Consider the following 15,056-nt stretch of genomic DNA (forward strand, 5'->3'; position numbering starts at 1 on the left):
ACCAACGCCACATTTAATTGGACACATTTAAATGTTAAAGTGATATTTTCATCTAATCCCACACAAAATTTTTAATAGGTTAATGTCTAGTCTGCTTTTAGTATGCATGTTTTGTATGTTTTACATCATGCATCATAATTACCTTAAGCCAAGGTCTATCAGACCACATAATCAGACGCTAAATACTGTACACTGTGTTTACAGAAAAATGCCTGTTTAGTGCATTTAGATTCTGTTGATTCTGAGTGGAGTGTGTGAAATCCTGTATAATATAAATGGAAAAAATTACTACATGTAAATTCCACTCACCAGTATTACTCATTTCTGGCCAGTTTGCATTCAGTCTCTATGGCGACAGCATGAGTGCCCACAGTGATGCATGCTGTTTTTGCCACTAGACAGAATGGCCAAGGGGGTTAATTGGAAAGTTGTCTTTGTTAGACCTCTAAGTGTCAGAGCGTTAACTGCAGGCAATGGCGTTATTTCCAGAATTAAGGGTCTAAATCTATTTCCTGGCCTTTTCCTAGCTGGGATATGGATGATAAAAGGGGGCAAGCTGGTATCAGAGAGGTCAGAATGAGTAAACCTAGATATCAAAATTAAATTGCCTAGATAATGCCTAGATAACTATACTCCTGATAATGTGAATTGACACAAATATACCGTGCACCTGCTCATCTTGAAAAATGTTAACTAAAGACTAAAGATGTTTTCTGGTAAGTGTTTTCTGTGTGAATTAATACACACTGGATACTGAATACTGGATAATGAATATGACATATTCTTACTGAAGCCACTGGTCAATAGACAAGTGAAGAGCGCAAGTACAGTTACTTAGTTTTCTTAGTAGAGACAAATGAACTGCAACTGCAGTGAGCAGAAAAGTTTCACTATCTGATTGAAGCTAATCTGACAGACTATCAAGCCAAAGTGTCTGACACTCCTTTTTCCATTTGACTGATAACATCTCACACTTTCTACAACCTTGCAGGTCACAAATGAAGACACTCATCACTAAGCTTGTTAGCTAATAAAGACATTGACTAGGAAAATGTTTATTATTGTTCACAAATCCACAATTACAGCAGTTTGTTAAGTGCTTCTTATAAATTAGTGGAAAAATAGTAAATATGAAGTAATAGCATTTATGAGTCTTTAATGCTTTTTTGTGAAACAATTCTGGGATTGATTTAAGCACAAGATTCTTTTAAACATTTAGCAGTGAAGACACATGTAATTACTCTCTATGATAGCGTCTTTGAATATAGTGTCGTTTGCGTGATTTTGTGTTACTTTCTGTGAATCCTGCAGAGGCCGTGTTTCTGTGCTACACATTCGGCCGTAAGGTTTCTCATAAATCGTTTTATATTGTGTCTTACATACTTGAATTCCAACTCTGAATCATCTCTAGAATAACGTTTCTCAATCAGGAAAGAATAAGTGCTTCAAAATGTGATGGGATCTACAAACTCTCTGGCTGCCAGGAAAATTGCTTGTCGTAAAAACCTTGGGTCTACATTTTATCCTCTGTGTGCTGGAAAAATCTTCCCTTGGCCTTTTCTCCTTTTTGATTTGCACCAGAAATAATAAATCCCAGACAAGGTCCACGTTATTTTATAAGGTAATTAAAGAGTCTAGCTTCACTGGTGACTCATGGATCACGTGGTTAAAGGTGTTGCTTTTCAATACAAGTCTCTCTTTATTCAGGAATACTGTATGAGCCTAAGGTCTAGCAGGAGCTGTTGGAATATTTCATCAGCACAGCACTACTGTTTTCCCTCAAGGCCATGACATACTCAGGGAATGAGGTCACCTTTAAGCTGGTGGAGGAATTGCAAGGCAACGTCATCTGTTAGCTGCTGACTGAAGGGTTGCACTGCCTCCTGCAACATTTTCTCTTCTCCTTCTCTCTCTACTTTTCAGTTCAATCAGTTCAGTGCTACATTTTTACATAACAGATTAGCTATCACAAACACACACTGAACCTATTAATCTGTCACACCCGCTCCCTTTCTCTTCTTTCTCATCTCCTAAAACGCCTGAAACTCAGTCCACTGAACCTTTGAATCTGTTGTGAATCATTTGTGACGGATCAAATTGATTAAAGGTGAATCACCCTAGTCAGGGGCTTCCAGACACATGATCCCATGATATATATTGACCTGTGAGTATTCAGTCTTGGCAGCTGAGACATTGCTGGCATTTACACCAGAATCTCTGTTAGACCAAACAACACTTTAACCTTTTTATCAGTAAACTGGTGTTTCATGTATGTAATGGAAATCGACTTATCAGACATTTTCAATCACTATAAACAAATGAATTATTTTATGGCTGCAGGTCTGATATAAAATTAGTCAGGACACTCTTGGCGTTCAGTGTGAGACATTTTTAACTCTCACCGCAAAATTTTCTTTTTTTTAAAGAGATTTTAGCTGCTAAACGCAAACTAAAAGTAAAAGCTTCTCTTTTACTCATCATTTTCCAATGCTGTAATAAGAGGTCCAACCTAGAACTAGTGAAGACCACAAACAGTTGTCTCAAAGTTTCAGAATGAAGTGTAACTACAGCTCGAAAATAAAAAGAGACAAAATAATGAGTTTCTTATGTTTTTTTCTTCCAGGTTCATGTATTGGTGAGATGAAGAGTTTTGTTTCACTTTTTTGTGAACTGCTGACAATATTTCTCCTAAATTCAAAATATAACTATTGTTATTTAGAGTGTATATTTAAAGGAAATGACAACACATCAAAATAACCCAAGGTCATGCAGTATTTGCAGAGCTTTAATAGCTCCAATAAAACAAAATGCAAATAATTTGTAAACAAATTGTGTTAATGCTTTGGATAAATAACATTAAGAAATCAGTATTTGGTGGAATAACCCTGATTTGCATGCGTTTTGGCTCCATGCTTTCCACCAGTCTTTCACATTGCTGTTGGGGAACTTTATACCACTCTTTTTTTGCAAAAAAGCAAACAGCTCAGCTTTGCTTGATGGTTTGTGACCATCCATCTCCCTCTTGATGACATTCCAGAGGTTTTCAATAGGGTTCAATTCTGGAGATTGGGCAGTGGTCTCTTATTTTTTTTTTCTAGAGCTGTATATGATGCCGTTGCCATATAATGAATTATTGAAAAGGTTTGATATGACTAGGGGCGGTTTATGAGATGACGGTGTTTGTAGCATTATTAGCATGAAGGTTGAAGCTTTGGAAGCTGATCTGTTTGAGCAGAGTGTACAGACAAGAAAGTGTAAGAGCTAGACTGACTAAAGGATTAAAGCTCTGTTGTATCACTGTTTATCAGTAGAAATTATGCAATGGCACTGCTATTAGTGTTAGTGATCATAAAAGTTGGTGGTTGTAATGCAACTCAAAAAGCAGTATTTTAGAAGCTGCTGAAATTTTTAGGAGAACTTTTTTTTAAACAGTAATACCCTATTAAGTGTTCTGACCACAATTGATTTATTCATGTATTTACAGCACATGTATTTTTCAGTATATTGTTTATGTAGTGTGATGACAAAAAGGCACCTTTGAGCCTTGGTGACTCATTTGACATATCAGTATCCTACACAGTCTCAGCACGCTCACTATGGTATTCATGAGCAATCTCAGAAATCACATTACCCCAGGGAAGGGTAGAACACAGGGAAAGAGAGAATAGAGAGGGGAAGGAAGGGGAGGGGGACAAAGGACAGAATTATTATATAATGCTGCAATCAGCTATCAGTTCTACCCCTCTCCACTACACACACACACACATGCACACACTCACACGCACAGACACACAGACACACACACACACACACACACAGGGCAGAAAACCTAAGCCCATCCTGGCTTTGTTATCAAGTTCCCTAGAAGTTTGTGATTATTGTCACTGGGAGTATACCAGTCTTGGAAGAAAGTCTTGGAAGAAATTTCAGGCCTCCTCGCCCATCTCTGGAATTTTTTGCATGAGACCAACTACAAGAAAAATTTCTAGTCCATGCGCTCCTTTAATAATTAATGCATATATCTCGCTCTCTTATTTTTTAGCATTTGTTTATCAGACATTTTTGTAGACGTGGAGAGAGGAGGAGGAGACAGACACCCTTAACACCTTGATCTCAGCCAGGCAGTTTTGGACCTGTTTCTATGGCAATAGAATTTAATGGCTTTGATAAACATGAGGTGCATCCTAAATATGTCCCGGTGGTGTTGCCCAGTGATCTGCTCTGTTCAGGAGGTACACTGCGGTCAGATGAGATGTGGGTATGAGATTTGGACATGTCATGAATTTAAATGTGGACTGTACGTATGCTTTGGCTGTGATACCGCTGCTGGTCTGTAAATCTGTTAACGGCTGATAAAGTCTAGGCCGCAGTATTACTGCTGTAGTTTCTGTCAGCAGCACCAAGGCTGTTCCAAGAATTGCTGCTAGACTTCCAGGAAATTAAAACAATAGAAGGTCTGGGCTTAAAAAATGTAAATCATCATTTATGGGCACTGGGTAAACTGTTGGACGATATGTGATTTTACTGAAAAAAAAATCAAGTGCTTGTTACTGGATACTCTTCCTACCTTTTTATTGAATGCAGACAGGTTGTATGAAAAATGTTATATTTGGACATTCTGACCCTTGACTAATCTTTTTAGCAATAAGGTATCAGTGAGTTAGACGAAATACATTACATATTACAGATAATGTTTTCTAAAGAGATTAACAGATACACTACAAGATACATTAATAGGTGCATCAATACTGTGGTCCTGCAAGTGCTCAAATATGATGCTCACATTATATATTTTGGGCAATATATAACCTTTATTTATTTATTTATTTATTTATTTATAAATGTAAAACTGAATACAGATACAGGTATGAGTGTTTGAAGCAGTCAACATATACAGATATTAGCATTCTGTTGCATTACTAATGTAAGAAAATACTCTTGTTACAAATTACTAATGTGACATCTTGAGCACATGTGTGTGCCTGTGTGTGTGTGTGTGTAAATAAAAGATGAGCATTTCATGTCTGAGAAACACTCTTTATAAGTACTGTAGGTGTGGGGAGCCACTCCTTTTACTGGACATATTAATGCAGAAGTATTCAGAATGTATTATTTAGATACTATGAAGAGCAAGTAGATATCAATATCAAGAAAGTATTTTTATGGACTTACAGATTGTTAAAACACAGTTTTGTTCTATTTATATTTTATCATTTGTAATAGACACATGTAGTAATATATCATTGAATAATGTGTAAATAAGTGCTCAGGGCCTCCATGCTTGCTCATAGCCCACATTCAAGAGCTGTTTAAAGATCCTAGAGACCTGCACTACACCATGGGGTGTTTCCTCACAATCAGGTCATGAGATGATATCATCCCGCTGACCTCAGACAGATGATGCAATGCTGCTACAGCTACCTTTCTATTTTTACTTTCTATTTTCTAATGAGTTAAAGACTACTTGCAAAAAATTGATTAAGGACAAAATAATATTGACCCCACAGTATGACCACTACCAGCATTTATCTATAGCTTTTGTTGTTTTTTTGCTCTCTCTCTCTCTCTCTCTCTCTCTCTCTCTCTCTCTCTCTCTCTCTCTCTCTATCTATCTATCTATCTATCTATCTATCTATCTATCTATCTATCTATCTCTCTCTCTCCATCTCATTGTTTAATCCCCAAATTTCATGAAATAACTAACTTTGCTGTATTCTTATTTTAAACTTCTATCCATGTAATGGGAATGTATCAAGATGCCTCCATTAGCACAGATAGGACTTCTAAAATCTTGCCTAAAAGCTATTTTTCCTTCTAGAGAATTAAGGCTAGAGCGCATAATCTCAAATAGCAGCTGGCAGGAGTCTTATATTTGATGAATGTCTTTTCCTACTCCTGAGATCTACAAACTCATGTTTAGAGGACGACAAGCACAAACTCCTTCAACATTCTCTCCATTTATTTTTTTAATTTTTTGCTAAGAATGTTAATAAGAATCATTCTTCAGGGAAGGCACAATGCAAGAAGTCCCGTCTTCCATGTTAGAAAACATACTGAACCCTTACAAATCACTGACGATGGAGACGCCTTACATAAAAGTTAGATTACAGATGTCTCTGTACTGTATAAACTATGTCTTTGTTAAATAATAACAAACCTTTTGTTTAAATCCATGTCATATCAGTCTTAGATTATGTAAAACATCATTGTACAGGTTTGTGTACAAACCTGTGGTTTGATTTACAGTCGCCATTATTACAGCTTTTTTTTATTTTTATTTTTTTAGAAAACTAATCAACTCTTCTTGTTAATTAGAATGGGATATTTAATAGTCCATTAGTGAAGACCATTTTTGTACAATGCAATGAACTAGTTATTCATTTCATATTGTATTCAACAGTATATTGCGTCAATATGTAATGCATTGTATTCTAGGTTATTGAAGATGAGCTCAGTGGGCGGAGCGTAAAGGTTCAGGGCGGGACTTTCTGCGGAACGACAACGAACTGGAATCAGTAGAAGAGTCGTTTCAAACTGAACCGACTCACAGACGAATCGAGTATCGTTCCCGACACTGATACACTGGAGCGGCGATGAGCGGGACAGCGAGGCAATGCTGAGGAAGCGCTGGATTCAGTACAGAAACATCACGTTTGCTTTATATTGTCTTTACGCGAAATGAACGTGTTTGTAGGGACGAATAAGTAGAGCCCTATTGCTTTATTTCCGCGGGTTGTTTTCTTATCTGAAACAAAAGGAGTTTTCTGTCTCGTCCTAACTTCGGTTAAGAAGAATTCTTCGAGGAGGTGTGACATTGAGAGAGAGAGAGAGAGAGAGAGAGAGGTAAGTTTGTTGAAATTTAACATCTTTTATCAACTGGTTATTTGTGCACCTTTGCCACTTTAAATACACACACACACACACACACACACACACATATATATATATATATATATATATATATATATATATATATATATATATATATATATATATATATATTGTGAAGATATATGCAGAGTTTTAAGCTCTAGCGATTTTGATTAATTCCCCTCTGGGAGCGGAGGACAGAGACAGGCTTGTTCCCTCTGAGTGTGTCTGTAGTTTGCAGATGGAAATAGTGGCTAAACTCGACTCTTTCTATCTCCATGATGCACATTAGCAGCAGTGTTGGGACTGATGAGTCACCTGCTCCACTGCTGACTGGATCAATTCCACCAGCACTATGGATCACTTTCCCCCAAAATTAAATCCTTACACTGATCCAATCCCCCAAGAATACTCAGTGAGACTCAATTATGCACTCAGACTGAGGGAAATCCCCATTAATGAAATACTCAGACTGCCTTAGTGATTCCCAGACCATGACCCATCCCGGAAAAATGAAAGCTCAGGCTGGCCCATTAATACTCAAACCAGATTCTTTCTTTAAATATCAAATATTTAGAGTACTACAGTAATACTTGATCAAGAAAGTTAAATAGATAGATAGATAGATAGATAGATAGATAGATAGATAGATAGATAGATAGATAGATAGATACTTTATTCATCCCAAAGGGAAATTTAAAATACAAAAAGTGCATGGATTATACCCAAACCAGATATCAAATCAAATTCTTAGACTAGCCTAGTAATAACGAAATCAGGTCATTTCCTCTTAAATCTAATTCTCAGAGTACTTCAGTAATACTCCGTCAGTTTCCTGGAAAGTCAAATACTTTTCTCACAGAATGAAACACTGCCTCAAATAAACTTATACGGATCTTTCCCACAAAATTAAGTATTAGGACATACCCAATAATGCTCAGATCTGTAATACTGTACACATATAGGTAAATTTCCAAATTTAATTAACTTATCAGACTGGGCTGGTTCCTCAGTGATACAGAGACTGGGTCAATTCACTTGTAATATTTAGACTGGGTCAGACTAATCAAGCCCAATTCCACAGAGCAGGTTTGTTTCCCAACAAATGAAACACTTGAGGTTTTAAAAAGAAATCCGACCAGGTCATTTGTGCCAAAAGAATTGAACTTGGATGAGCTGATGAACTGCTTAATACTGGACCAGTTTTATGTATAAGAATTATTTTTCTCAGTTAAATTCTCAACCTGGGTACATTTCACAATAATGATCAGACTTATTCTTATTCAAATGCCTAATTCATTGGATCAGCTCCCTAATATCTTAAGACTCATCTCCACTTTAAGCCCTGAAACACTTTCAGGTTGTTAAACTGTATATCTTGAAGCATGTAATTACAAGTATTACAGGCGTAACACTGTAATACTTGTAACACTGTAGTTACAAGAATGCAAGTCTGGAGCTGCTGAAAGGTTCTAAAAGTTCAAGGGGTTGGTGCTGCATTTTAAGATATATCAAATTTAGCTGGAAAAGCACTGAACTGTGCTGATTTCTTCTCTTATCTCCTGATCTCACCACAGACCGACAGTTTTCTTTTGCATATTTTAAACGGTGATGCTAGCCTTTACTTTTCTGAATCACAAAATGTTCACACATTGAACATCGAACATATTGTTCAAACCGGCAGTAATCTTGTTTTGTACACCAAGTAAGCTCGGTTAACATTCATAAAGAATATAAAGCATCAGGTTTAATGTCATTAAAAAGGGGAGACTTCATGCTTGTTTTGATGTTTAATAGACATGAATATTGAGAATGAGCATGCTGTTGTGTTCTAATGGAGTGTTTGGCTACTTACTTGATGCTCGTAACGTTCATTTTAATGATTTAATGCCACGCTGCTCTTGACAGAACGTGACAGATGGAGAGGGGTCCTCTAGGCATTTTAATTTACAAAGAAATGAATTAATATATCAGCAGGGTGTAATCTTTAGAGGAATTTTACCCTATTAGTCATTTGTTTGGTTTAAGTTGTACAGGTTTCACCTTGCACAAACGTGCGTAGGATGAACTGGAAGGAAGTGTGTTTGCTATTCAGTGGTACATCTGCCTGATAGCTTGACAAAGCAAACAATACACACTGTAAATGTAAACAAGAAGCAAAAAGTATTATGTTACGTATGAAAATGTTATGGTGAATGGATTTCTTTTGATTATAATTGCCCACATATTAAAGGAACAAGGTTTTTTCATTCATTGAATTAAACTCGGTTTCTCCTCTTGCCTCAAAGAATACACTGCTGAATTTTCTTCTGTACTTCTCCTGCAGATATACTCCATCCACTGAAGACAGAAGTGATGCTCGTCTGAGAGTGACATCATGTACGTATGCAGTATAATTAAGTAGACTTGCTCCTGAGATTCCAGTGCGTCTATTGTATAAAGCTTTATTAGTGTTAGGTTATGGCCTGTCTACACAAACACAACAGCGAAAGTGTCTTTTCCAGCCTACATGTCTCTAGCCTACAGACCAGGTATGAGAAAGCAGAATGATTAAAGCCACTGTATATTAATTATTAATTATTTATCTTACTTACTTCGTTTAGATCCACTAATTAGCCAGTAAAGAAACGGAAAGAATATTAAATTGTTGACTTTTTCTTTTTTTTTGCTTTTGGGTCTTCATCACTGATTCGTTGACATATCCCTGCAAGTAATTAATCAGTGTCAATGAAAGAAAGGGAATGAGGGAAATAAAAATGGCACACATGCACAGGCATAGAATCCTTAAACAAAGGGATTACATAACAGGATATAAGATCTGTAACAATTGTCTTTAATGCCTTTAGCAGTTTTTTATTTATTTTACGCAAGTGTCTTGTGTAAGTGTTCACTCCCCTTGAACTTTTCACAATTGTGTTACATCCTGAACTTGAAATGGACATAAATGGTATTTTTAACATTTGATGAAACAACAAAAAAAACATTTTTGGTCATTTTCTTCATTGCATCAGTGTTCATGCACCAAATTTAATATATGGTCTAAGTCTACAAACCCCTGCAAGTCTCAATGTGTCTTTCAGCTTTGCATTTCTGGATCATGACATTTTTGCCCATACTGCTTGGCGAATTTGCTGAAGCTGTTAGTCAAGTCAAGTCAAGGCAAGTCAAGTGGCTTTCATGCCATTCTGAACATATACAGCTGGTACAGTACACAGTGAAGCGAAACAGTGTTCCTCCAGGACTCTGGTGTTTACATAAAACAACACAAAACTACATGAGAAACTGCACAGGATGCTAATGTGTGCAAATAATTACACCAATTACAAAAATTGGACTACGGGCACAGTAAAGGACAGTGGAGCACAGACCAGTACACAGTTCTGGTGAGGAATAAGTGAAACAAAATATAATAAATGCTGTAAAATACTGAATTAGCTCGGTCCAGATCTCAATCAGAGTGAGGACTGGGCTTTTCAGTAGCATGAGCTTCGCAGTATGCTGTTGTCCTGTTGGAAGGTCAACCTCAGCCCCATCTCAAGACTAGAACAGATTTTCTCATTCATTTGCTCAGTATTAGGTGAACAGCCTCCTAAGAGTAACAGTTGTGCCATATTATTGTCATTTTTGAATAATGTTGCTTTAAAGTTTGAAATATTTTTCCAGCACCTTTTGCCTGACTTGTCTTGATAACTCCTTGGTCTTGATACATAGTTTCCTTGTTAATGATATGCACAGATATGTTCTCTAACAAACTTGGTGGCTCTCTAGATGCAGGTCTACTTATATAATGAACTCACTTTAATTGCTCACAGGTCGACCCATTTAACTAACTATGTGACTTCTGATGGCAACCAGTTGCACCAGACCTAATGTAAGATTCGAGGAGGTGTTTACTTATGCAATGCCCCACAGTGGCAAAGCCTTGAATAAATCACTAATCAAAAAAGTTTTGAAACCTCATCAAAATCCTAAAACGTCTTCTGACTTTACCCTACATAGACTATAATAAACACAGATTATAATAAGTACAATAATCATGTAGCAGTACACGAATACACCACTACACCATTTTCATATTATGATTGTTGCCTAATTTAGACTATGTATTATGTTTGTAGAAGCATATTTACATATTTACCAGTCCAGTACGGATAGTTACCCCAGAAACAACCCTGGCAGGCATCTCAAATAGCATCTCAATATGCTAATTCTCACATTCTGTGCACATGATATCTGATGCTTTATTCATCATAAAACACAGTTAGGGTTATCTCTTGTACTAACGAGTGACCTGCATGTCAAGTGACATTATCTAGCAAAATATATCCATGGGATTGATCTTCATGCAAACCTCAAAGTGTGGACAGCATATATATCAGGGGCTTAACACACAAACCTCCCTCAAATAAAAAGAGAGCATTACCTTGCAACAACCACACACCAACAGCTACTAATAAAAACAAGTCAATATGAGCATTAGGTCAGATCTTTTAAATCTTTTAAATCTATTAAACCAGTGAACAGTGTATAGGACTGTAAAACAGCTAACAAAGTCAGAGCTAACACCAGTGCTGAACACCTGTTTCTAATTATCCATATTATATTCCATAATAAGCAAATTGTTGAACTAAATCTAACTGGACTGCATATAACATTGCAGCATTTTCACAGATTTGTTTTATGTTTGAATAGACACGTGCTAACATGCATGGCAAGTTAGTTCACCCGCTTTCCGTATACGAATGGAACTGCCAGCCAGTGATTTTCCCCACAGATAACATTATAAGCCAGATTGTCTATATCTACCTATTTTTTGGCTTTCAAAATAAAATAATTTTAATAATCATGTAAAACGATTCAGCCCGTTTGTGGAGCTTTAGAAAGCTATTTCTCCTCTTGTACTCCATGTAGTATCACATCACAGCAACTCAGTCTCTCTAGGATTTCTAATTGGTCATTATTTTTATTTATTCAGATATTTTTCAGAATATTCAGAGAATCGGATGAAATCAAATCATGAAGCTGGTATTATAAATCGAATAGGTTTGTGAATTATCGTGGAAACTAATATAATTGTGAGTATATCGTATTATTAGGCTTAGAGTGTGTAAATTGTCCAGCACCCAAGTAGCTGTTGTTATCGACGAGTTGCTATCGAAGAAACAATAACGTATTAGAAGCACATTACTCTAAATGAAACTTTCTGACCAGTCAGCTTCAAGAATTTAAAAGCACTGTATAAATCCAGGGCGAGTATACAGAAACATGCCATTGCAAGTCTTGTAATTATCTAAAGCAGGGTGTGACGTGTCAATAGCTGTACAGCGTACATTATAAAAGCACTTATAAAAGCTTTAATTTAATTTAAAAGCACTGTATAAATCCAGGGCGAGTATACAGAAACATGCCATTGCAAGTCTTGTAATTATCTAAAGCAGGGTGTGACGTGTCAATAGCTGTACAGCGTACATTATAAAAGCACTTATAAAAGCTTTAATCTTTGAGTCAAGGGAAATTATTACAAATGTAGTGTCATTGCTTTGTTTATGGCTTTATTAAAACTGATGTGTGAACTGAGAAGTCTAGTCCTATATCACTGCCTGGTGATTAAAGTAGTGTAACAGAGGTGTGCTAATGTGGCATCGTGCCATCATGTTTCATCAGCGCATCTGGAGGATTGCAGTTTGACTTTGCAGTAGGCATTGGCTTGAGGGCTTGAACATTGCTCTAGCAGTAAGGATTAATGGACCGTTTGAACTTTGCAGCCCTGTGAGTGACTGAAGCAGTGACGGAACCCGGCCATAATGTGCGTACTCCAGTGCTTTATTCCCCCCTCATGAAAGAGGTTGACTCATGCCTGTAGTCGTTTAACAGATGCTTCCTCCTTTCCAGGTTTTTCTTCATGAGGCTATTTATCATTGTGAACATCTTCACTGCTTCACATGGTAAGTGTTTGGCCTGTGCCCAAGTTTTACTCACATCGCACCAACACTTAGTCATCAGCATTCTGTTTTTTTCTACCGTAAACTGAGATGAGGTGGTGCTTTCTTTTTGTTAGGAAAAAGATCTTACCATGCGAGAAGACATTTTTCTGAGTTATGATCATAGAAATGCATCATCATATAACTTCCAACGGAACAATAAGTTTTATTTGGACGTTGATTAAAATGATTTATTTAACACATATTTCCGTACACCATTTGAAAGATTCAGCTCAATATTTTAACATCATGCCAGCTGCTTTTAGTCGTTTTATAACAGTTATTCATAAATAATTTAAAAGTGCTGTTTATCACAATATTGAAATTATATTTATATATTATATTCCTTGTGCCTAAATGTCATTCTGCTTCAACTTCTCTCTGGTGTTGGTGGTGCATATGCATAAAAAAAACAACAGTTTTTTCCCATTCTATGGACTGATGTTGAATTGAATGAGAGAAAGAAAGCAAAGGACCTGCTTGTACGTACAGTGTTGCTACAGTCTAATAGAAGATTTGTATTAAGAAAAAGAAGAAAAGGAATTTCTACAGGAATTCTATGAACAATTTTTGAAGACTTAATTCAGCAAAGGAAACATGACATAGTGGCTTAGTAGTTAGCATGTATGCCTTGTACCTCCATGGTTCTGGTTTCAATTCCCACCTCTGCCCTGTGTGTGGAGTTGAATACTCTAGTTTCCTCATCCAGTTCAAAGACATGCTACATAGGCTGATTGGCATCTCCAGTTGTCCATAGTTTGTGTGTGTGTGTGTGTGTGTGTGAGAGATTGTGCTCTGTGATGAGTTGGTGCCTTGTGATGAGTTGAAAAGGTGAAAGCAGATTGACTCCATGCTCCCCATGACCCCGTGTTGGATAAACACTACAGAAAATGGATGGATGGAAACCATGATACTGTGATTGTATTTTAAAGACATTTAAAAATATATATTTACAAAAAATGTTTTCCTGAGTTTGAGGAGAAAAGAAAAAACAGCCTACAGCAGGCAAAGACTCACCAAAATTGGACAGCTGATGATTAAAAAACAAGCACAGGCAACATTTTCGCAATTTTTAACTGTCCAGTTTTGGTGAGCCTCTGCTTATCATGGTTGTACAGAGTTACTGTAGCCTTCCTGTCAGCTCGAACTGGTCTGGCTCATCTCCTTTGTGTTATGTCATTAATGTGGCATTTATGCCCAAAGAACTGTCACTCTCTGGGTGTTTTTTTGTTTTCTGCACCATTTTGTATAAACTCTAGAGACTGTGAAAATCATAGGAGATGAGGCATTTTTGAAATACTTAATCTAGCACCAACAACCAACAATGCCACATTTTTTCCCTTATTCTTATTTTTAAACATTCTGAACATTATCTGAAGCTCCAATACTGTATCTGCATGGTTTTTATGCATTGTGCTGCTACATTGACTCATTGACTGTCTGACTGGATAACTGCATGAATGAGCCTTTGTACCAGCATTCATATCAATATACTCTCCACTGTATAGGTAAATAATTCTGCATTGATTGTTCACTGCATTAAATGTGTCTGTTTCAGCTGCAGTTGCTCTGAGCCCTTTAAATGGCTGGCCTGGTGTGTATCAGGATCTGCAGTGGAGAGTTCAGCTGTGCTGTGCACTGACCTCCAATGGAAAAGCCAGCATTTATAATCAGAGCCTTAGTCACGTCAGCAGCCTTCACCAGTATCAGTGCCGCATCCAAAACTCCACACACACCAGAGATGATTCCAGTTTAGCTCAAGCTGTCTCTGGTAAACTTCACTTACTGCATGTTTATCTGTAAAAGTTTTTTTTTTAAGCCAATTAAAAATTTAAGCCTGCTGGATGTTTCACCTCTCATCAGTTCAGCAGCCTCACAACAGTGGAGTTAAAGACCTCTCTAAGCCAAGTCCAGTCACGCTAACCCTTTCTGCTTAGATGTAATGCTTCTACAGCACATATTACATTGGTACTAGTATTATATGTTACTGTAGCTGTAGAAAACGAGATGTTCTCACTAAATGAGGAAATCACAAAATGACTAAGGTAGCATGCAATCTTTAGTTCTGAGATTACAATTACGTCATTCTTACGTGGGGCGTAATTATCTGTTAATTAATGGCCTTGAAAATCTTATTTGTTCGGATGATGTTTCCCTCAGCCACCTCTCTGAGATGCCAAGCTGGAGGAGACGAAAGCTGCAAAT

General features: G+C 36.9%; 1 protein-coding gene across 3 annotated transcripts in view; it reads left to right on the plus strand.

The window, feature by feature from the left end:
* The first annotated feature begins 6,532 nt into the window (after nucleotides 1–6,532).
* The window catches only part of lepr (leptin receptor), a 31,218-nt gene continuing 22,694 nt past the window's right edge, over nucleotides 6,533–15,056 (plus strand). Inside the window, exons 1-5 of one of the 3 annotated variants that reach the window (XM_058403444.1) lie at nucleotides 6,533–6,843; nucleotides 9,197–9,249; nucleotides 12,636–12,676; nucleotides 12,763–12,815; nucleotides 14,410–14,622. In XM_058403444.1, the coding sequence (XP_058259427.1) occupies nucleotides 12,675–12,676; nucleotides 12,763–12,815; nucleotides 14,410–14,622 (268 nt within the window). In that variant the 5' untranslated portion in view covers nucleotides 6,533–6,843; nucleotides 9,197–9,249; nucleotides 12,636–12,674. Of the gene's footprint in view, nucleotides 6,844–9,194; nucleotides 9,250–12,635; nucleotides 12,677–12,762; nucleotides 12,816–14,409; nucleotides 14,623–15,056 lie in introns of all 3 variants that reach the window. The other 2 variants (XM_058403442.1, XM_058403443.1) reach the window with 2 other exon arrangements.

This window comes from Hemibagrus wyckioides, linkage group LG11, assembly GCF_019097595.1.
Source record: "Hemibagrus wyckioides isolate EC202008001 linkage group LG11, SWU_Hwy_1.0, whole genome shotgun sequence".
Classification (NCBI taxonomy): Eukaryota; Metazoa; Chordata; class Actinopteri; order Siluriformes; family Bagridae; genus Hemibagrus; species Hemibagrus wyckioides.